The following is a 23,362-nucleotide window of genomic DNA, read 5'->3' as shown; positions in this document are numbered from 1 at the left end:
AAGTTCTAAACACTCTGCAAGTCAGATTGCTTTGAGTTATGTTGTGTCAGCTGAATTCCTCAAGAAAAAGAAATGACAGGCACAGAGCCTGGAGGAGTCCTCTTAGGTTTTCAGCAGGTCCCTGCCGTGCAGAAGGATCCAGACTTACATCCATCCCGTAGACACCTGTCTATGGCACTGCCTACAAAGTCTACAAGCTTCCTCATCATTTGATTTCAGTACTTAAAAGTTCAGTGATTTTTTTTTCCCACTATGCAATTTTTGGTTTGCTATAAATTGAGACAACTACTTCTTGTCTTCCAGAAATCAATATGGAATGCAGACTACCACTACTCCCTTTATAGTCTCTTGTGTAACCTGTCATGTTTCTCCCCTGCTCAGTCTTCTGTTTCCCAGACTCAACAGTTCCACCTCCTGCAACTTTTGTACACTGTTTACATTCCCAAAGCCTCTTATTCTTTTATTGGAATAAAAAAAACTATCTTGAATCACAAACTCTAAACTCCATCTGAAGTGGCAATGCCACAGAATACTGACTGGTGGATGAAGCTGGACAGAAGTGACCAGGAAAGTGATCACAAAAACAAGTGTTTGGGTTCTGTTTGTTTTTAATGAATCAGACTTTTTGTCTCATTCAATGTAAAGAAAACTGGCTCCTTAAGAAAAAAATCAGTTCTCAGTGATGATTAGCTGCAGCACAAGTTTGCTGTCTAAGGATCTTCACATTTGATCTTACATGTCACCATCTATTCTGTTAAAATGCTTGAGTGCATAACCTCTTCATCTTACACACTGCACTTTACCATAATAAGGGAGAGTCCACTGATTTCTTCATTATCAGTGGCTCATCTGAGACCCAGATTATTCCTATCACACCACTTCTTTTCAGGGACCAGAGAAGGGTCTTAGCACCTGCTGACATCAGCTGCTCATCCCAACAAGGTCACTTCTTTTTTCTTCAGTCAGCTCTTCTTTCCCAGCCATGTCGAAGGTAATGTGGGGCCCCTTTGTCAGTGATTCTTTCTCAACTTTTGTGGCCTGGCTACAGACTGTTCATGTCCAGACACAACAGCAAGCAGATTCTGGGGCCTTGAGACTCCTTCTAAAACTACAGAAACCCTACAAATGTAGGTAGCTTCACCTGAACTTCTTGTTCCTGCCTTTCAAGTGTCACTTAAGTCAAAAAATGCTAATATCAAATCAACAATGCAAATACGAAGACAGAATGGTAAACAAAGCCACAACACCCCCCTAAATGATGTAGTACCAAATGAAAAGCTCTTATTAATGGAGCAAAATAAATGTAAATTGACCTCTTAACAGTAAAAAAAAATTGAAGAGCCCTGCTTTGAAAAGCTTATAATCTAATTGTATGTAATACATAAAACTAGTGGAATTTGATGTATTGTTGCAAGAGTAAAATCCAGGAGTTATGCACTTAACACAGCTGCTTTGTTTTACTTTAAAAGAATATTCAACATCAAAATTAACATAAATGTGAAAGGACAGAATGTGGAATAAGACAGAAAGCTAACAAAAAGATGTCTGTTCAGAAACAACTAACTCCAAAGTCATACAGAAGTGTCAGAGAATCATTGAATCATAGAATCAATCAGGTTGGAAGAGACCTCCAAGATCAGCCAGTCCAACCTAGCACCCAGCCCTGTCCAATCAATTAGACCATGGCACTAAGTGCCCCATTCAGTCTTTTCCTGAACACCTCCAGGGACAGCAACTCCACCTCCCTGGGCAGCCCATTCCAATGCCAATCACTCTCTCTGTAAAGAACTTCCTCCTAACATCCAGCCTAGACCTTCCCCAGGACAACTTCATCCAGTCTTCAAACACTGAGAAGAATTTCAAGGCCAAAGCAGATTTTTGGCAGAGTCTTTAGCAGCTGAGAGGGACCACTTCAAATGCCATGGCTTCTCTATTTCCATAATGCTGTCTGGATTACTTCGATTAACATTCCAGGATGTAGAGAGTCTTAACAGCATTGACAAAGTTCTTTAAGGACTTCAACTGCAGAGTCATAGAATCATAGAATTATTTGGGTTGGAAGAGACATCTAAGATCATCAAGCCCAGCTGTTAGCACAGCACTGCATGGTCACTGCTAAGCCACACTCAGAAGTGCCATCTCTACATGTTTTTTGAACAAGTCCTGGGATAGTGACTCCAACAGTGACCTGGACAGCCTTTCATGTCATGTCAGATGGAAAGAAAACAATGTGGAACTAAGCAAATTCAGATCTAATTCAGTAACACTAACATCCTTCTAAAGATGGAGGGGGGGGGGGGGGGAAAGGAATGCAACAGTTTCTTAGCAAAATGTGTATTATGGTCTTATATTTTCTCACATTCACATTGGAATTTTTCATTTAAGAACCTTTGTACTGAACTAAAGCCCCTGAGTTAACAAACAAAACAGGTGCCTCCATGCAATGACAGAGAGCGAATTTTATGTTTTGGACATCGGATCTGCAAAGTTTGGTTTGGGGTTTGGTTGTGGTGCTTTCAGGTCTGGCAAGCACCCATCTGCGAGGCAGTACTACTGTAGTGCACAACCCCTAAGGCTGAAATATTCCACTACAGTGTAATGTGACATATGTCATGTAGCCAGGGGGGCAAAGAGCATTGTAAACCAGAAAACACTGATGTGGGTTTGTAAAACCATTGACTGTCTCCAGTCTCTCTTTCTAGGAAATTCTACATGCTTCAATTCCCTGATAAATGTGATTTGGAGGAAGAATGGATCTCTTCACTGCAAAACTGAAGGCAGACTTAAGGACATCTGCACTAACTTGTCCTGGCAAACAGAGTTTGATGTCACCAAAAGTTCCTCTGGACCACAGCCAAAAGCAAAGGGTTTCTTCACCTGTTTTGTGTGTTAGTTACTGCTTTCATCAATTCAGTTCAAGAGAGATGCTGAGATACTGCAATGTGTCCAGAGAAGGGCAGCAAAGCTGGTGAGGGGCCTGGAGTACAGACCTGTGAAGAGAGGCTGAGGGAGCTGGGGGTGTTTAGCCTGGAGAAGAGGAGGCTCAGGGGTGATCTCATTGCTGTCTACAACTACCTGAAGGGAGGCTGTAGCCAGGTGGGAGTTGGTCTCTTCTGCCAGGCAACCAGCAACAGAAGAAAGGGACACAGTCTGAAGTTGTTCTGGGGGAGGTCTAGGCTGGATGTTAGGAGGAAGTTGTTGTCAGAGAGAGTGATTGGCATTGGAATAGGCTGCCCAGGGAGTTGCTATCCCTGGAGGTGTTGAAGAAATGCCTGGCTGAGGCTCTTAGTGCTGTGGTCTAGTTGACTGGATAGGACTGGGTGCTAGGTTGGACTGGATGATCTTGGAGGCCTCTTCCAACCTGGTTGATTCTACGATTCTACGATTCACCACCCATCAGATGAAGGCAGCTTCACTGGCTGTTTCTGGGATGAATATGTCAAGAGAAAACATGATCTTCTTTTTTATTATAAAGATGTTGTTTGGCACTGTTCTGGTCTACAGTGAACAGAAGACGACACAACAGCGTACTTGTAAGAAGCAAGAATCTGGCATGACCTGGCCAAAATAAGCAAAACTGAGTAAGGCAGATTTTTCATATTTTGCTGAAGCAGGGACTACAAAATCATCTTTTATTACATTTGGCCATTAGTTACAAATTCAGCTTTTTCTCTGTGGTCATTCTCTGACATCTAACTTGGCCATCTGGAACAAATTCAGTAAGAAAGAAGATGAGGAAGAAAAAAAATATGCTTATCATGCAAGACACCATTACTTCAGAATGCAATATGCACTCAACAGGAATGGGGAAGAGGATGCACTGTGGTTGTCTCCAGTTCTAGTGACTCACAGTATACCATCATTTTTATAACACTTTTTCCCCACAAAAACAATGAAGTGTTAATGATTCTACAAATTTATAACACTCATAGAACACACAACATCAGCTCTGACAAACATCTCAGACAAGAGCTGGAGCACCTCTGCTATGAGGACAGACTGAAAGAGTTGGGGCTGTTCAGGCTAGAGAAGAGGAGGATCCCAGGTGACCTTCTTGTGGCCTTCCAGTATTTGATGGGGGCCTACAAAAAAGCTGGGGAGGGACTTTTTAGGCTCTCAGGGAGTGACAGGACTAGGGAGAATGGAGCGAAGCTGGAGACAGGTAGGTTCAGACTGGACATGAGGAGCTCATTCTTGAGCCTGAGAGTGGTGAGAGCCTGGAACAGGTTGCCCAGAGAGGTGGTTGAGGCTCCATCCCTGGAGGTGTTTAAGGCCAGGCTGGATGAAGCTTTGGCCAGCCTGCTCTAGGGTAGGGTGTCCCTGCCCATGGCAGGGGGGTTGGAACTAGATGATCCTTGCGGTCCCTTCCAACCCTGACTGATTCTATGATTCTAAGATACTTTTTCCACTAAAATTTATATGAGAGACTGAGACATCATCTGAGACAGGCAAGCTAGTGTGGTCACTCCACATTCCCTCTGTGGTCTATGGGAAGAGAAAAGATGAGTTGTCAAGACAATGCAGATGTTAGGTGGACCTCTCTCTGATGACCAAAGCAGCCCTCCAGGACAACAAGCTGAAGACCTTGCTTAGGTAAAGGAACTCAGATGAGATGGCTCTGCATTAAGAATCTGACAAATAACACAACAATAGTAGAGCTGAAAAAAAAAAAAAAGAATAGAAATTTCACTATTCCCAATCCAGAGCCCACTTAGCATTGCAGGCTGCATTTACACAGCTAAGACTTGTTCTGTATAATGTTCTTTTGTGGGCAAAATATCTCCTTGTTTCTCACAGAGGAAACAATGTATGGCTAAAAAAAACAAACATCACTGCCATAAAAGCAGCCACGTCTTTAAATGAAAGCTTTATGGTGAAAGTTGGCAAAGTGCAGTCAGTGATTTGCTACAACTTGTTTCTTTAACTTTTGGGAAGCTAAAAATTGTTCTTTCCACAGTCTGCAATCATAACCTATAGGCTTTGCACTGCTCTCATTTAATTCACTGTCAGCACTGAGAGGTAGTTAAAACAGAACTTGGGACTGAAAAATGTGGTCTTTTAGCCATGTATTTCAGCATCTGAAAGGACAAAAGCCCTGTAAAAGTGAAACGAAGATTTCCAGTACATGCCAGATTTCCCACTGGAAGGATCCCTCAAATCAGCAAGATTTTTGAGCAGAAGAAGTTGTGATCCTGAATTTAAATTTTGTCATCTGAAAAGAAGTAGCCAGTTTTAAAGAGACTTAGGGCATGAAGAATCTCAGTGATTACTGGGAGCTAGCTTTGTCTGGTCCTTCATGAACTTTGTTTTAAAAGTTCTTGATGAGTTGGTTTTAGACCTCTTTCTTTCAACAGAACCAGCCACAGAAAGGGTAGCATTGCCACTACAAAACCTAGCATTTAATCAAGTGTATCTGCCAGTTTCTTCAGAAGGGCACAGAATTAGTCCACATGGGATCAGATTGACATTTTAATTCTTGATACTGGTGTGCTTAATGAAATATGTCCTTGAAAGCATTTCTTTGTATAAGAGCTATGATGAAGAAAGCTATTCCATGACAAATGGAATCAGCATGCCTTTATAAATGGGCTGCAAGGTGAGTCAAGATGATATTAATAACAGGCTAGAGGTTTCATCTGAATGAAGATGTAATTCCTCTCACTCTGAGACAGCAAGTGGGATGAGAGAAGCATAAATCCCAACATTCAAGTATTTCTCACTGCCTAGACATTGCTAGATGTGTAAAGATGATGACAGGGTTAGTCTAGAAGCACATGTGCAGCCAGGCATCTAGATGTGGGTGTTCCTGCCTTCTCCACGGTAATCACAAGCAGGGTGCCAAAACTGGAATCTGGTCTACAGTACTGAGAGGCATGGATTTAATTAGTTCTTCCCATCACTGTGAAAGACATGAATGAATTACAGTAACATTTTATGCCCTTAACTATTCTGTAGATGAACCCAAAATATATGCAATTACAGAACCAAATATAGTTCCTTACAGTTAACAGAAATCAACTCAGCTAAGTATCTCAGGGAGGAAGAGGGAGGGGGTGGAGACATTTGAAAACACACAAAAATATGACTTCATTTATGCTCATGGCTCAAACTGGAACAGTTACTAAATGAAGTAACCTACTTCCCTCTTTCTGTACAGTAGTACTATTTTACTTTGAAATGAAGCACTCCTCAAGAAGTCCCATAAATGTGTTACAAATAATTGTATCATAACATGTCCCAGCCTGTTTGTGAAAGGAAAGAAAAAAATAATTGAAAATAAGGAATTTATTTACTTCTCAGATTTGTTCCCATATTGCCCCAAAAAATAATGCTGGACCTAAAATCAAATACCTAGTTTGATTGAAACTTCTAACTGTGCTTAAGTGAAAGATCAGCAAAGAGAAGGTTAATTTGGTTAATGGGGCAGCAACAGAGTAAATAATCCATACAACGTCTCGCACCTTATCTGAAGGGAGCACAACAATGCCTGCAGGGAACTGCCTCTTCCCATTCCAGCCTTCCTTTTTGTTTGTTTGGGTTTTTTTTCCTGATACTGACAGCAAGCATGCCAATTCTGTGAATATTCTTGGGAATGTGGAGCCTTATTTCCCAACAGAATGAAGTGAGAAAACAAAATCCTTTCACTCCAGTACTTCAGACAAGTGCAACCACATATGGCCAGAACAAGGAGCAACATCCATAAATCAACACTTCCTCTAAGTTATGTTTTTCATTATTTCTAAAGCTGTGGGGGTTTTCCCTGACTCAGTAGGCCTAGAATTTTAAAAACAAGATGGCAGACATTGTCCCAAGCAGTGAATTAAGTGTAAACTAGGTCCAAAGCTATGTGAAATTTGAAGATCAACACTGGATGTGAGAGCTCTTTCAAAGGCAAGTTCCCAAAATGCAGTCACTGTTCTTTGGAAAGACCCAGAATCCATCAGTGCCAAAGAAAGCAGTGTTTGTAACAACTTCCAGTGATAAATAACAGGCTATTTTACAACTTGGGTTTTCAGGTTTCTCTTTCTCAGTACTGATTTTAGGAGACTATTTTGATCAAATCCAAAACAGTAACGCGTAAAGAAGCACTGAAAGACAGAGAGATAATCCTGTCCTTCATGCTGCTACTGAAATACGTACTTTTGCACAGCCTAGAAGAAAGTATCCCATTGAGATTTCTGATGGAATTGGTGGGAAGTAGACAGCAGATTTTAAAATCAGAAGGGGAAAATAATCAACAGAATACCAGGAGAGAAACAGTGTTGTCAAAAGCACGAGGTGAAGAGGGCATTGGGGAGGGAGGGGGGAATACCAAAGTAAACAAGAGGGGAAAATCCTCTCAGTGTCCCTAAGATACAAGTAACAGGAATCAATTAGGAATCAATTGTAACATTAGTAACTATATTTTTAATGCTAGCACGTTTCAAGTTGCCAGCATGCTACTGATTGCATTGAAAGTTTAAGTCTATTGCATGAACTAGACAAATTCAGTCATTCAAAATAATAATAGAGCTGCTGATTTGCTAACAGTTTTAACTCTGCAATTTACATGCTTAAGTACATTTTTAACAATATCCTTTTAATACTCAAGTACATTCACGCTGGCAACTTCGGTTTGCTGACTGATGTAACAGTTTAAAATATTTCAAGGAGGATACTTGGGTCTCTTGAGTTTATGTTTTAAAACTGTCAAAGTACACATCCTCAGAAAGCAGAGGAAATTAAAGGCTTGATGTGCATCTAGACTGCCCCAAACACTCTCGAAAAACAAACAGTAAACCCAGACATTTTTAAGGACAGGAGGGATTGCTGTGATCCTTAATCAAATGTCCTGCACAAAGGAGCCTGTAATTTCACCCAAAAGCATTCTTCAGCAAATCTTTTCATACCAAACTACAACTAATAGAGCGGCACTAAAACATTCTGAGTGTAAATCACCTAAATTCAGGGTAAAAAACGTAAACTAGGAAAAAAGTCTTAATTCCCCATCTGGAAACAGGTAGAGCACGCAAGCCTCACCAGTGCATCAGGGTGGCATGTTGCCAGCACAGCAGGGTGAATTATTGAGGAGCAAAACTCCTCCATACACATTCCCATCTTGACTACACATAATTGTAAGTAATTGCATTAGTGACAATACGACTCGTTAAAGTACTTTAGTCTTGAAAGTTCATTTCTACACTGTCTATTAAAATACAATTTAAAAAATCCCATTTATTGTATTTTTTAATTCTAGTAGTCTATGTGCTTTTAGCATTACTGACACAGCAAATGTTAACTCACAGCCAATACCAAATTACTGTTCCTACAGGGAACATAATTCATAGCCACATCAACTGTATTCCTATTTCTGTTGTGTAATATTCACTTTTTGCCCCTTCCCTAATGTTTTGGCATCATCAGATCCAAGGATATACCAGATCCAGGGACATCTGGACAGATGAGCCAAACAGAAAAGGTTCACATGACATTTACTCTGTTAGCATATTCTGAATGTTTTAACTGATGCTACATTTGCACGGAGCCAGAAATAACCTGAAGTCTACAAGTGGTTTTTTTTTTCAGAGTAAGAAGTCGCCCTCATACGTTGCCCATTTTTTTGCCTGAACCCTGGCAACCACAGCTTCCAAAACTGCTCCTACACCTGCTGTAATCACAAACTCCAGGAGAGAAGAGGCAAATTTTAAGGCTGGTTGTCTTTTCGTGCATGCTGCCATACTACAGACACCAAGATTGTACTTTTACAGTGTATTAAAGCATGGAAATCAAAATCAGTTAAAATCACATTTAAAAAAAAAAAACAAAAACACTTGTTCAAATCACCTTCCAAACACAACTCTCACAACTTTATGTTAGCCTCAGAACTTTGTTATTTATTTATGCTGCTACTGCTGGCTGATGTTTCTCTGCCAAACATGTAAAGAATAGATAATAAACCCAACCTATGACTTTAAAATTCATTAGCGTGTCTGAGAGAGGCTTCTCACCAAATTAAATGCCAAGCTTTTCTCTTGGTGTCTGTTCAAGATCTCTGATGACTGATCTTTACAGAATAACTGTCTGAGGCCAAATTTGATGTGACAAGTCTTAAAGCACAGCACAAAAACACTTACAAATGACTACTGTAACTGCACAGGTTTCTCACCCACCTTCAGCACAGAAGAAAAACTACTGAAATCCCCCATTAAAGCACTTTTAATTTGACACTGTAAGCACTAGAAACCAACAACCTTAACCAAGTAAAGACACAACATGAGACATGAAGCTTCATAGCCCACCTTTCTTCTTGACTGGCATTCTTCTTCCTACTTCTGAATCTGGTTGCAAGCACTTAGTTACAGGTATTAACGATGTACTACTGGAACACTTTGCGAAGTCAGGAGCTATCTATTGCAAAACACTTTTACAGTTCAGTTAGGAAATGCAGCTTCAATCTTCATTCCTATCAATGCTTGCTGTTTCCTTGTATTGGACCTCCGATGCTTCCCACAAACAAGAAGAAAAAAAAAAAAAAAAAGAAAAAAAGCTTTTTGATTTTTTTTCAGGAGATCTTTTCTTTAAAATATACTTGAATCTATAAAAATACAAGAGAAAAATGTCTCTCAGCAATATAAAACCTCAATATCACTCCTCTTCTGGCAGCAAAGTCTGAAAATTAAAAGATTTCATGTAATACAATTAAGGCACAGTCCATCTCTAGGCAGCTGTCTTAATACTCCACCTGCACGTGCTCAAAAACATATTATTTGCAGGACAAAAACGCCCAAATAATCCAACTAAGGAGGAAGACAAAACCAATCCAAAGTGACTCTTTTAACTTCTTTCACTTCTTGAATGAATTTTGCTAGCTATGTATTAGGTGACTACACAGCAGACTGCAAAAGTCCCTTTTTCCTCACCAGACAACAGCCTTCCCCTCTTACCCAACAGAAGTCACTGGGCAGTCACTTCCATTTTTATTATCTGCGAGCCACCCAGCCTTACGGTCTTTAATGTCCTTCTGATCCTCCCATGTATTAAAAGAGAGGATTGAAAACGAGGAAAGCAATCCCTTGACCTGGAATTATTAAAGTGACAGTGCTGCTCACTGGGTGCTTTGGCAGATTGCTTTCTACTGGAGTTCATTTGATTCGTGCCATTTCTTCCCTGTGCACAGCAGCCACCTCGCGAAAGAGGAATAAGAAGAGTTAGGAGCAGAGCTTCACAAAAGGTTCATTTTCAGAGATAATGAAATAAAAAGCGAGCCATGAAATCGGTCCAGAGTTTCTCCACTCAGAGGCGCAGCTGGTTGGCTTCAGTATGAGCCTCTCTCTCCCCCCTTTTCTGGAAAAACAAGAAGAGAGAGAAGAGAAACGGGATAGGTTTTCCTCATCTAGCTAGTTCACAGTATGGAAAAGGTAGACATGCTCCAGACGCTTCCCTTCACGGCATGAGGACTGGGATGCACATGACAGAGCTTTACACTGCATCTTCTTTAGGAGATGAAAGCTGTGTTTGTGCAGGGGGCGGCTCTGTTTTGCTCTTTAATGTTCACAAATGGGATGTGTCTGTCCCCTCCAAGCAGGGACCTCACCTTCCCCCTCGCCTCTCCTGGTTCAAAATGGACCGTCTGCTGCTTTCTGAAGCGGGTCACAGCAGAAAAGGCTAATGTGGTTGGTGGAGTACTGTGACGGGGTGCAGGTGAAGTGGAGGAGCCGGGATAGGTTTAAGAAGAGGCCGATTTTTCCCGGGTTGCTGGGACAGGCAAGAGGCAGGAGCTGAGGTGATGAGGAAGGGATGGAGGTGGGGCGAAGCGAGATGCAAGCGAGGCGAAGTGGGCTAGATGGAGGCAGGACACAAGGGAGCTGGTGGAGAGGGAAGGGGGCGGCAAGGCAGAAGAGCGCAAGATGCAAGGGCTGAGGTAGGGCAAGCGGGAAAAGAGCGCAGAGATGAGAGGAGGGGGCCGCGGGTAGCGCCCAGCGTGGGGCGCTGAGGCCTGGGTGAGGGGAGGGGGTCAGCGGGTTACCCCGAGGACTGAGCCTCCCCCCATCGAAGGCTCCTGGCTCCGCTAGGGGGAGTCCCCGCGTCCCGGCCGCCTGCTGCAGGATCCCCGCTCAGCCCCGTCGCCATGGAGGAGCCGCCGCCGCCGCCGCCATCCGCCGCCCCTAGCAACGAGCCCCGGGCCGGGCAGGGACCCCGCCCGCCGGCTGGAAGCCAATGGGAAGCCGCCATGCTGGGCAGTGCAGAGCGCCCAATCCAAGGCGGCTTCCGAGGCGCCGCGCTCACGGGAGCGGGCACGATGGCGGCGGCCAGCGGAGGGCGGGAGCTAGGCGGGGCCATGCTGCAGGCGGCGGAGCCTTCTCGGCGCGACCAGGGCGGTAAGGGCGGCGTCTGCCGGGGGCAGCTCAAGGGCGTGCTGGTCGGACCCCAGCCCCGGCAGGAAGGCTGTAAGGGTGAACGTGGTACGGGTACGGCAACGTGGGGGTTAAAAACGGCTGGGTACGGCTGCTGGCGGGGTTTAAAGCCCGCTGCGTGGGGAGCCGCAGGCTCCCGGGATGAAAGCGGGCCCGGGGAGGTGTGGGGACATCCCCCTGCCTTACAGGGGCACGAAAGAGGGCAGGGAGGACAGTGTGTAAGTCATGGTACCTGAAGCTCCGTGCCGTAACAGCTGCGCTTTACCCAAGTGGCAGGTCTGGGCACCCTCGCAAAAGGCCTCAAGGCAGGCACTGGCCCTGCTGATCCCAGGTGAGGTCCTGCCTACTTGTCCCTGATTCCGCTGTCCTCGTCCGGCAAAGCCCGAATCAAAGCAAGCACAGTCTGCAAGATAGGCCTCAGCCTTCTCGGTAGGTACAACCAACAAAGTCTGGGAAACCTTCCTCTGGGGAAAAGCATCAAGAAAAATCATTTGCATCACTGAATACTGGGTTGAATCAAATACTGTCGGGGTGGGCTGACCTCAGCTAGATGCCAGATACTGGCCAAGACACTCTTCTTATCACCTGCCGTCCATCCACGGGTGAGATGGAGGGGCTATGGATAAAAGCTCCTGGGTCAAGATAAGGACAGGAAGATCATTCAACAGTTACTATTACTGACAAAATAGGTTAGACTTTGGGGAAATTAATTTATTGCCAGTTAAAATCGTAATAGGGCCATAGGAAGTAAATATTAAAACACCTTACCCCCTCCCCACTTCTTCTCAGGCTCAACTTCACTCCCTGTTTTCTCCACCCCCTCTCCTTGAACAGCATAGAGGAAGGGGGAGAGGATTCATAGAATCATAGAATCAGTCAGGTTGGAAGAGACCTCCAAGATCATCCAGTCCAACCTAGCACCCAGCCTTAGCCAGTCAACTAGACCATGGCACTAAGTGCCCCATTCACCTTTAAACCTAAAGACACTGAAAGAGTCAAGGCAGCTCACCTGTTCTAACACTCTCAGGATAAATACATCATCACATTTAGATGAAATATTCTCAGCACCTTCATGTCCTTATGGAAAAAAAGGAGCTTCCTGAAGCATCAGAGCAGTTTTTCAGGGAAATCTTTGCTTCCTCTCTGTCTCCCAACACTAACAGCTACACTGAGCATCCCTACAATGCTCATCAACAGCACAAGCCCAAGAAAATGCAAATTACCATGTCAAAGACTGCATAATTTTACACAAGCCAAGTTACCATATGGAAGTGGTTTACAATCACTAATCATAATCATAGAATCAACCAGGTTGGAAGAGACCTCCAAAATCATCCAGTCCAACCTAGCACCCAGGGGGAAGGTGGAGTCGCCATCCCTGGTGATGTTCGGGAGGGGACTGGATGGGGCACTTGGTGCCATGGTCTGGTTGATTGGTTTACTATCCAGCCTCTCTAGGTCCCTCTGCAGGGCTCTTCTACCTTCCAGCGGATTAACACCTGCTCCTAGCTTGGTGTCATCTGCAAACTTACTGCTGATGGACTCAATCCCCTCGTCCAGATCACATTCTGCCACATGGGCTCCAGCATGGAGGACTGTATCACATGGGAGGACTCCACAAACTTCTTCTATGTGAGTTCTTCCCATGGGGTGTAATCCTTCAGAAACATATTGCTTCAGCCTGGATCTCCCCTAGGGTCTCAAGTCTTGTCAGCAAACTTGGTCCAGTGTGGAATCCTCTCTCCATGGGGTTACAGCTCCTGACAGGAGGCTGCTCCACTGTGCACTTGCCATGGGGTCGCAGCCACCTTTAAGTGCATCCACCAGTTCCAGAATGGGGTCCTCCACAGCTGCAGGTGGATATCTGCTCTACCATTAACCCATGGGCTTCAGAGAAGTCTCTGCTCCAGCACCTGGAGTACTTCCTCCCCCTCCTTCTTCACTGCTGTTGATGTCTGCAAAGTGGCTTATCTCACGCATTCTCTTTCCTTTCCTCCTGCTATTGTACAGCAGTTTTTACTCTTTCTTAGAAACAATTTCCAAGAGGCACAACCATTGCTGCTTAGCTTTGGCCAGCAGTGTGACTATCTTGGAGCTTGCTGACATTGGCTCTATCAGACATGGGGGAAGCTTCTTGCAGCTTCTCACAGAAGTCACCCCTGTAGCCTTCCTGCTTACCAAACCCTTGCCATGTAAACACCATACAGCTGTATGCATTCTGATTTAATATACCTTGCTGGCTAAGAGCACCAATAAAAAAGTCCTTATTTATGTCATTTAAAAGCAGAGTAGATATTTTAATAATTTCTTTTTTTTTTTAATTAAAGCATGGATTAATTTGTGGATTTTTTTACAGTTCTATTTGACAGTCAAATTTAAATATGGAGTCTTGCCAAAAGTCGTTTACCAGTTAGCATCCTTGTGTGTGCTGCAGTGATTAGAAACCATTGTGTTAGGTCATCCAGCTGATAAAAACAACTGCACTGTCCCTTGTTCTTCTGAGCAATTTTCTTCTGCGAGTTTGCTGTATAGCCCCAGGGCTGGAGGTGCTCAGGCAGGAGTGTCTGCAGAGTGAGACTGTCCATTTTCATCACAGCAAGTACTTAAGCTGTCTCAGAAGAGTTGTCAAACCACAGCTGCAACATCACTAAAGAAAGCACTTTGGGAGGGTTTGTGTAGTTCTAAATGTCATAGACTTCTTGTCATGGAGGCAGGGAATTAATGTGGCCGAGTCAGGGATTACAAAAATAGAATGATTTTATTTTCCCAAAAACCCTGCCCCCAAACCAGGTACAAAACTAGTTTAGGTTTATTTACAGATGCTAATTCGATTGGGAATTCTTCAAAAGGATGTTATGGACAAATTTAGAGATGTAGGAAGTTAGGAAATGGAAAAGGCTAAGCTATAACACAGCTTTAGCCCACTATCACTCAGGCTAGCAGAGAACTAAGGGAGCAGCAGGATTTACTCGCAGAGGTGAGATGCAGAACTGGAGATGATCCCTTGCTGGATTCTTCTGGCTAGGCTGCCTTCTGAGCTGCAAGCAATATCCAGTAGTCTGGATCCATGTGGCAGAAGCCCAAGGCGAGTGGCAAAGCTGCCAGACTCATGTCTCTGGACACAGCTTCCACAAGACAGGGATTTGTGGAAGCGATGCTGCCTCACCAGTGGCAGGGGAGAGCCAAACTGCCAGGGTCTTCCCAGCTCGGAATGGCAGCCAGGAAGTTGGCTCTGATATAGTCTGAGAGTAGCCGGTCTGGGTGCCACCGGCAGCTCTCTCAAATGGACCCCAGGACTTGCCAAGCTTGCAAGTTCGCACAGCATGGTGCAAAAGTGGGGAGAACTGCCCCCAAACGGGAATGGTGTAAAACCTAGAGCTGTGCAAAAAGGTAGGAGCTGTCCAAAAGCAGGGATGGTCCAAACCAGGAATTCTGTCATGGCAAGAACATATCCTGTTGGGAGCTCTGTCAAGGTGGGAATTTCTTCAAGGCGGGAACCCACTCATGCCTTCTCCCTTGCTCTATTTATGCTTTCATAGACAAAGTGTCCATTTGCCATTTTACACTGGGCACAAAAACCCAGCCAACCACCAGCCCAATTCCAGTGCAGGCCTCCACATGGCTCAATGCCCATGTGTAAAGGTGCCTCCTGCTGTTCCCCTTCCAAGCCTGCAGGGCTGAGGGAGAAAAGATTTTTTCACACCACCTTCTCCTTCCCATTCAAACCCATGGTGAGAGGAGAAGAAAGGAATTTGTAGTGCTCCAAATACTTCTGTAGCTGTATTGTGCCCTCTGCATCTGGAAACTCTGCCATGAAAAACAGGAAGCGCATTCATAATTATGTAGCACCAAAAGAGTCTGAATGTTTATTTGATACACACATATGTATGTTTGTTCCTTGTGATCCAGGACTTCAAGATGGCAGGAAGAGAGTTTCTTGAAGCAGATTCTCCACAGCAAATGCTAATTTTGGAAAGGTTTAAGCATATGGAACTCATACAGAAGACGCTCAGTGAGCTTCCAGAAGCAGACCAGTAAGTGCTGGTAAAATAAATGAAGATTACTTCATCAAGCATTTTGGAGGCTTTTCTTCTCCCTTACTCTTGTACTGCAAATCTTCCTTACAGTTAGGAAAATACGTAATTGTGAAGATAGTGCTTATTGTCCAGAGCAGAAAACTTGGTTTGTATTTTTTACATATGGTTAGTTCACTGTTACCTGTGGTCCTGCTCAGCTGGTTTCTGGCATGTGCTCCCTGGTGTCTAAGGCTCTGAGATGACTGATCAGCCCTAACTGGCCCCAGGCACTCAGTACAGTCCTGTGTACAGTTCATACATTTTCTAGGAAACTGAAATGTTGAAGAGCATCAGGCAGATACTCTTGTGATTCTGCAGGATTCATCTTGTGGCCCACAGGGCTGGCCTGGGGCCATAACTGAGTAATCATCAACCTGCTAGTTCCTGCATGTCATTCTCTGCTGCTCCCTGCTTCAGGAAGGTGAAACTAAAGTATCCAGGTGGTGGTGGACAGGTCAGCAAGAGCCATGCAGGCTCACCAGCAGGGTTCCGTGCAGCACACAGTGAGCCTCTGGGCCTCATAAACAGCCTCTTTGTTGATAATTGCTTTTCACTACAAAACCTTACTGTACCTGAGCTGGTTCTGTAAAGAGCCATTTGCATGCATATATCATCTTGGGTATGTTTTGTATAAATAAGAGTAACGGTAAACTCCTTTATTTTTTGGTTTGGCCTTTCAGTAGAACAAAATTGCTGGCTAGACAGTGTCAGTAGTAACACAGGGCCTCCACAGAGGTGAGAAAGCAAGGCTCAGGCCTTATCCCTCGTGTTAATGTGTTGTGTAGCTTTTTGTAGCCTCTGCACTTACACACTCAACTTACAGCAACACTTCCTCAAAGTGCTGCGGAGCTAAAGGGGGGAGGCAGATGCCTCAGTGGTGGTGTGGTAGCATCCTAATAGATGCTTTGGGTAGTGAAGGACTGCTGGGCTTTGGAAAGAAAGAGCTGCTGGAGTGTGTGCCTTTATTTGAAAGTGCCCTGGCAGGACTTAGAAGTTTGTGTATCCAGAGGGGTGGTCAGTAATGGCCAAACCCAAACAAACCCCCCTCCTTCCAAAAACAAAAATCCCTCTAAACAAAGAAACCTCCCAAACCCAACCCTTTCATCTCCCCCTGCCCTTCCCCGAAGTTTAGCAGTTCTGTACATCAGTCAGACTGAGCAGATTCTGCTGGTCCTGGGTACTGTAATGTCTAATTTGGATTCACAGTTACGCTGTTAAATTTTAATCTCAACACTACATACATGTATATGCATGCATGGATTTCATTGCCTGTGATTTGGAAGCATTCCAATAGAATGAAATGTCTGGTTTACAGAAGCTGTTCTTTGAGGACACTGTCAATGACATCCAGTGTTGGGGCAATGGTAATTTGAAAAGCAAATAGACCTCTTTCCTTTCAAAACCCACCTAAGGGTTGCTCCAAAGTAAGGGCAAGATGAATCTGACCAGTTTTGCTATGTAGCATCAGAACAGAATTGTTAGTAGCTTACTTTCATGGTTTAAAATTTGGTATGTACCAAGAATGAAAGTATTTTGCTCTTAAAAATCAGAAATAGTGTCACTGAGATCAGATATTTTGAATTTGGGGTTTGCAGAATTAGCACCCACATTTCTGAAGCCTTTTTGGGTATGGTTTCATCAGTGATTAATGTTATTCTAAGCATTAAAATGTAGAAGAAATCTTAAGGAGATGGATTTTTTTAAAAGCATGCATTTTAGGCACTAAATGAGTAAGAGATTGTCACATTTCCTTATTTTGCAAGTAAATATGCCACTTGGCCTAGCATAAATTTTGTGACTGGTAAAGCATTTTGTATTCTGTAGGGCTTTAGAGGTAACTCCAACTTATGACAAGTTTTAAGAATACTCATGACACTCTTAATAATACTGGCACAGCCTCAAAATCTCAGTGCCTTCCAGTGAATTGTTTTGCCTACCAATGGTTCTCATTCTGGGAAGCTTAAATTTATGGAAAACAAAACCAAAGAGCTGTTTCCACTAATAACTCTGTGCCAGGTATAATGCTAAAGATGAAGCACAGCTTCCTTCTGTGAGTCAAATGAAATAAATCACCACCTGCTCATCAGGCTTGTAAAACTGGCATGCTTTCCCATTCCCTCTCCTGTGTTACCTGCTGTGCTGGAATGTACTCAAATGGGAACTGCTTGTCAAGGTTTTAAATGCTATCTCTGAGCAGATTTTGTTCTATTCTACCTGCGCCATATTACAGATTGCAACAGAAGTAGCTGCTTTAAACCATGTGTTAGAACCATAGTAGATGTCAGAACCCAGTTCTTAATCAAGGAAAAAACACAACCTCCAGTTCTGTAAACCAGTATGTAATCTTTAACTAGCATCACCTCCCAGAGAGGTAGGACCTTCAAATCATCTGTTCCATGCACACAAGAAAGGCTTACAGCTCTTCAGCCTACAGCATGGCGACAAATAACCTGCCAGCAGCTGCTGACACCATTATTGCAAGACTATAGATCTGTTCTGTAAGCTCTTGTATTGAAACCAAATGCATACTTTGGGGTAAGCAGGCTAGAAACAAGGCTGGGTACAGGAGCTGGCTGTGATTATGGGTATTTTCAGATTTCTTCTGAGAAAACATTTTCCTTAGAAAGATGCTGATTAAGAGAAGAAGCTTCATTAAATTTCCATTAGCCATAATAAATAAAAAAGTTAAATTGTAGAAAAGGCTTTTCAGCCTTTTTCTCACCACTTTCTTAAGGTATCCGTAAACTCAGGCATGTAATAAAGAATGCTCTACTGGTTGATTTTAAAAGTGGTTACTTTGCACTTTACACCAGTGAGAGATGTACATCTCTTACCAGAAGATATCCAGATAGTGAATTGCAGCTGTATAAACCAAAGTATTTTTGTAGTGCTGAATACTTGAAGCAACTTTTCTTCTTTCACAGGAACCTCTGTAACCATGGATCATACTTCCTTGCAGCAAATTCAGGCCTGTGTGGCTTAGCAGCAAATAACTTCTTCAGGAAAATCCTACACGTCCGAAGAGCTTCCATAGTATCTGCTTTGCCAATGGCTGTTATTCCATTCATTTCAACAACAGTGGTTTATGAAGTTTTCTTGCGTCACCCTTTATTTTCAGGTAAAAATCTTGTTATTCCTTGTTTTGGAAAGGGCTTTGCTTTCTGTGCACAGTGTAATAATAGAGGAGCTTTTCCTGCCTGCAGAACCCTGGTCTTAGAACTGTTGTGGGCTTGAAAAGCCTGAGTTTGTTAAGCAGAGTTTGAAAAAAAGCAAAATCTAAAATGCACTGGGCAGCAGTGTCTGAAGTTGAATGGGAAAGCTGTATTTCATAGAATCATAAAATCGACCAGGTTGGAAGAGACCTCCAAAACCATCCAGTCCAACCTATCAACCAGCCCTGTCCGATCAACTATGTGCCTCCAGTCCTTTCTTCAACACCTCCAGGGACAGTGACTCCACCACCTCCCTGGGCAGCCTATTCCAATGCCAATCACTCTCTCTATGAAGAACTTCCTCCTAACATCCAGCCTAGACCTCCCCCAGAACAACTTCAGACTGTGTCCCCTTGTTTTGTTGCTGGTTGCCTGGCAGAAGAGACCAACCCCCACCTGACTACAGCCTCCCTTCAGATAAGTTGTATACAGCAATAAGGTCACCTCTGAGCCTCCCCTGCTCCAGGCTGCACACCCCCAGCTCCCTCAGCCTCTCCTCACAGGGCTGTGTTCCAGGCCTCTCACCAGCTTTGTTGCCCTTCTCTGGACATGTTCCAGTACCTCAACATCTTTCTTGAATTGAGGAGCCCAGAACTGGACACAATACTCAAGGTGTGGCCTGAACAGTGTTGAATACAGGGGAAGCACAACCTCCCTTGTGTTATGCATCACTGACTTTAAATTTTTTTTTTTCCTCTTTTTGCATTTTTCACCCAACTTCATGTAAAAGTGACTGCAACAAAGCCACGTCATTTCCCCCAACTGCATGATTTCATTTGAAGGTCAACTTTAGAGTAATAAATTGTTCATGGGCTGGAATGACAGTAATTTTTTTTTTCAAAAGGAAGAGTCCTTTTGAAATTTCTTGCCCAGCTTGATCAAGCACATGTTTCCATGTTGTTGAATGCAGCTTGTAAATTGATGTGTGGAAGCTATGTGGATATTGACAAGGAAACATTTTGTTTGTCATGCAGGTGAGATAAACTGTGAGGTCTGTGCTGTGGTCAGAGGAGGATTAATAGGGGCTGTTGTGGGTGGCTTCTATCCTATTCTCATGGCTCTCCCTGTGAATGCAAGCCTTGCAGCCAGGTATGTCTTACTAACCTCCGTGCATGAAATGTTAGATGCTGTGGATTTTTGATCTCTGCACAACTGCCTTTTTGTAGGCATTTCAGATGTGGAAGGGATTTACATTAAGGTCACCTAATTACACGGCAAAGTTTGAATGCCTGGCATAGTTTTTTCTAAGTAAAACACAGTCTGTAAATTGATAGACTGTAAGGTACTTATGTTCAGCTGGAACCTGACAAGCTAGCCTTGATGTGGCTGGGCTGCAAAATTGTGGCTGCTGCCCTGCCAAGCAGTGAGGGTTGGCTGCTTAGTACTGTTTGGCTGGACCAAGGCCAAGGGACAGGACCCTACTGATCACTGGCAGTGCCCAAGAGCCAAACTCTCTGGCAAATATCTTTCTGTGGATGGGGTCAGGGCACAGCAAGGGGCAGTGAGAGTTGGTGAGACATCAGGACACACGTCAGAATGGTTTGTTGCACTAATACACAGAGCTCAACATCACCTGGTGAATTTGACTGAGAAGAGGGAGAGAGTAGCTATCTAAATATTTTTTATGAGTTTAATGTTGAATCTTGGGACTTGCATTGGACAGAAATAAAGAATTTCTTCTACCACTCTTGATGTTCTCTAGGTATTCTTCATCTCCCTTGCCAGGGAAAGAAAACCTAGTACGCTTCTGGCTCACAGTTGCTCAGCCTGTGTTTAGAAAGATGAGTTTGGGTATCGTGGTCCAGGCTCTAACTGGATTATATCTTGCCGCTAAACATCACGGAATATATTTCAAAGTACTGGAGCGGATCAGCACTGCCGGCAGGGATCCTGAAGAGTTACAAGCATGAAGTTAAACAACTTTTCAGTTGCCCTGAACAACATCAGTAAACAAAGAGAAGTTGCTTGCTGGTTTGTTTTTTATTATAGTAAAATAAAGGCAAGACTTTGCACTGGCATTCTCAGTTCTGAGAACTTGAAAGGCTGAGGCACTTGGGGCGTTTTAGCCTAGAGAAGACTGGGAGATCTTATCAATGCTTATAAACACTTCAAGGGTGGGCATCAGGGGATGGGGCCAGTCTGTTTCCAGTGGTACCCAGTGAGAGGGCAAGAGATAACATACAAACTTAGGAAGTTCCATCTAAATATGAGGAGGAACTTCTTTACTTTGAGGGTAGTAGACCACTGGAACAAGCTGCCCAGAAAGGCAGTAGAGTCTCCATCTCTGGAGTCATTCAAACCCTGTCTGGATGCCTTCCTGTGCAACCTGCCTGAGGTGAACTTGCTCTGGCAGGGGTTGGATTACATGATCTCCACAGGCCCCTTCCAATTCCTAGCATTCTGCAAACACAGATTAAGTTTTTCATTATGTCCAACTTAATGTCTGCACCTCAATCAGATTTTTATAAAGACAGGTGGTTTTCTTTGAAAATGGGAGGAAAAAAGCATTTATATGGTCTGCTTAGTTTGGCTATGGGGTGATGCTCTATGTTTTAGAAGCTGTATAAATTAGTATTATTGGAAAAGCGGGTTTTGCTTCATAAGCAACACTGAGGGGAGGTGTCAGGGTGATAACCAGATTCCTTAAAATCTGGGTCTTTGACTCCTTAACTTTTCTCCATTCAGCTACCAGAGTATTTCTGTCACAGAATCACGCAGAGAGTCATTCAGGTTGGAAAAGACACTTCCTTGGGATTAAGTCCAACCATTAACCCTACTCTACGAAGTTCATCCCTAAACCATATCCCCAAGCACCACATCCAAATGACCTTTAACCACATTCAGGGTTGGTGACGCAACCACCTCCCTGGGCAGCCCATTCCAGTGTCTTACCACTCTTTCTGTAAAATAGTTTTTCCTAGTATCCGGTCTAAATCTACCCTGTTGCAGTTTGAGGCTGTTCCCTCTTGTTCTATTGCTAGCTACCTGTGAGAAGAGACCAGCACCAGCCTTTCCACAGTGACATCTCAGGTAGTTGTAGACAGCAACAAGGTCTCCCCTTAGCCTCCTCTTCCTCAAACTAAACAGACCTAGCTCCTTCAGTTACTCTTCATAAGATTTATTCTCGAGGCCCTTACCCAGCTTCATTGCTGTCCTCTGCACCTGCTCCAGGACTTCAACATCCCTCTTGTATCGAGGTGCCCAGAACTGAACACAATACTCAAAAGTGTGTCCTCAGCAGTGCTGAGTCCATGAGACAATCACCTCCTACTCCTGCTGGACAAAGCATTTCTAATACAAGCCAGGATGCCATTGCCTTTCTTGGCCACCTGAGCATAGATTCACATTCAGCTGCTTGTCTATTAGAACCCCCAGGTTCCTTTCTGCTAGACAGCTTTCCACCCACACTGCCCCAGGCCTGTAGCACTGCTTCACATAGTTGTGATCCAAGGGCAGGATCTGGCATTTGGCCATGCTAAAGCTCATCCTGTTAACATTAGCCCATAAATCCAATCTATTCAAGTCTCTCTGTAGAGCCTTCTTACCCTCATGAAGATCAACACTCCCACCTAACTTGGTGTTATATGTGAACTTACCAATGATAAACTATTATGTCCTTATCAAGATCATCAAAAAAGATATTAAAGAGAAATGGTCCCAACACTGAGCCCTGAGGAACACCACCAGCTGGCAGCTGGTCACTCAATTAAGGCTATTACAGGGGTCATACTATACACTGTAGAGAACACTTACCACAGAGCAATCCCAACATATCTGTCTAGTGACCAATCGAAAGCCTAGTCAGAAAAATGCTCTGTCCTTGCCACTAGTTTGTCTTGAAGTTAGTCTTTCCCTGAAGCAGGGAACTGTGCTGAAAGATCCTGAACAGCTGTTACTGTGGTTTCTCAGCTATGTCTGGGTTTTAAGGTAAGTGGTACAGAACAATTTCTTTTACACACCAGACTTGCTTTCACCATTGGGAACTCTATGTTCTACAGCAATAAAAACTGCTAATTTTGCTACTGCATCAACTATCTGCAGTGTATTCCAGTTTGAGAACTAAACCAGGATTTTTTTTTTCTACAGAAACAATCACCTCAATCTGCTGTATGGTCTTAACTCTTAAGATCTGTACAATTGCTGGTCAACAATCATACACTTCAAAATAATTCTAGTGGCTCCTGTGATGCACATGGAAGTATTTACTAATGAGAATAAAGAATTGAGCACCAAAACTTTTAACTGGATTGGTTTAAAACTTATAGAATGGTTCAGAAGGGACCTTGAAGACCATCTAATTTCAACCTCTGTGCCATAGGCAGGGACATGTTCCTCTATATCAGACTGCACAAAGCTTTATCTATCCTGGCCTTAAAGACTTCCAGGGAGGGGGCATAGAATCATAGAATGGTTCAGGTTGGAAAAGACCCCAAAGATCATCCAATTCCAACCTCCTGCCATAGGCAGGGACACCTCCCACTAGAACAGGTCACTCAAGGCCTCATCCAACCTGGCCTTGACCACCTCCAGGGAGGGAGCATCCACAACCTCCCTGGGCAACCTGTGCCAGTGTCTCACCACTCTCACTGTAAAGAATCCTTTCCTAACATCTAGTTTGAACCTCCCCTCGTCCAGTTTAAACCCATTACCCCTCATCCTGTCATTACAAGACCTTGTAAAT

General features: G+C 43.7%; 2 protein-coding genes across 18 annotated transcripts in view; one reads left to right on the top strand and one right to left on the bottom strand.

Moving 5' to 3' along the window:
* The window catches only part of DLG2 (discs large MAGUK scaffold protein 2), a 1,415,634-nt gene extending 1,404,483 nt beyond the window's left edge, over positions 1 to 11,151 (bottom strand). For 13 of the 14 annotated variants that reach the window (XM_064169211.1, XM_064169239.1, XM_064169248.1 and 10 more), the window contains exons 1-2: positions 11,006 to 11,151; positions 9,279 to 10,323 (exon numbers count right to left, since the gene is read on the bottom strand). In XM_064169211.1, the coding sequence (XP_064025281.1) occupies positions 9,279 to 9,297 (19 nt within the window). In that variant the 5' untranslated portion in view covers positions 9,298 to 10,323; positions 11,006 to 11,151. The remainder of the gene's footprint in view (positions 1 to 9,278; positions 10,324 to 11,005) is intronic. The other variant, XM_064169219.1, reaches the window with a different exon arrangement.
* Positions 11,152 to 11,308: 157 nt separating this feature from the next.
* On the top strand, positions 11,309 to 22,916 carry LOC135189141 (transmembrane protein 126A-like). 4 transcript variants are annotated; one of them, XM_064169197.1, is made up of 7 exons: positions 11,309 to 11,447; positions 11,664 to 11,822; positions 15,303 to 15,427; positions 18,394 to 18,587; positions 19,656 to 19,770; positions 20,384 to 20,627; positions 22,768 to 22,916. In XM_064169197.1, exons 3-6 carry the CDS (start codon positions 15,312 to 15,314, stop codon positions 20,589 to 20,591), a joined length of 633 nt encoding a protein of 210 aa, XP_064025267.1. In that variant the 5' UTR covers positions 11,309 to 11,447; positions 11,664 to 11,822; positions 15,303 to 15,311; the 3' UTR covers positions 20,592 to 20,627; positions 22,768 to 22,916. The 4 variants fall into 4 exon arrangements, with proteins under 4 accessions (XP_064025267.1, XP_064025249.1, XP_064025259.1 ...); XM_064169179.1 differs by lacking the exon at positions 22,768 to 22,916 and having other exon boundaries at positions 11,310 to 11,426; positions 20,384 to 20,699; XM_064169189.1 differs by lacking the exon at positions 22,768 to 22,916 and having other exon boundaries at positions 11,310 to 11,441; positions 20,384 to 20,699.
* The last annotated feature ends 446 nt before the right edge of the window (positions 22,917 to 23,362 follow it).

This window comes from Pogoniulus pusillus, chromosome 3 (assembly GCF_015220805.1).
Source record: "Pogoniulus pusillus isolate bPogPus1 chromosome 3, bPogPus1.pri, whole genome shotgun sequence".
Taxonomy (NCBI): Eukaryota; Metazoa; Chordata; class Aves; order Piciformes; family Lybiidae; genus Pogoniulus; species Pogoniulus pusillus.
This window is presented reverse-complemented; position numbering and strand designations above follow the sequence as displayed.

What these genes read in the sequence shown, in the direction of transcription:
- LOC135189141 (XM_064169197.1), top strand. Translation starts at nt 15,312, where the DNA reads ATGGCAGGAAGAGAGTTTCTTGAAGCAGATTCTCCACAGCAAATGCTA. An exon ending in GAGCTTCCAGAAGCAGACCA is followed by an intron (nt 15,428 to 18,393) that starts GTAAGTGCTGGT and finishes CTTCTTTCACAG; the next exon opens with GAACCTCTGTAACCATGGAT. An exon ending in GCGTCACCCTTTATTTTCAG is followed by an intron (nt 18,588 to 19,655) that starts GTAAAAATCTTG and finishes TTTGTCATGCAG; the next exon opens with GTGAGATAAACTGTGAGGTC.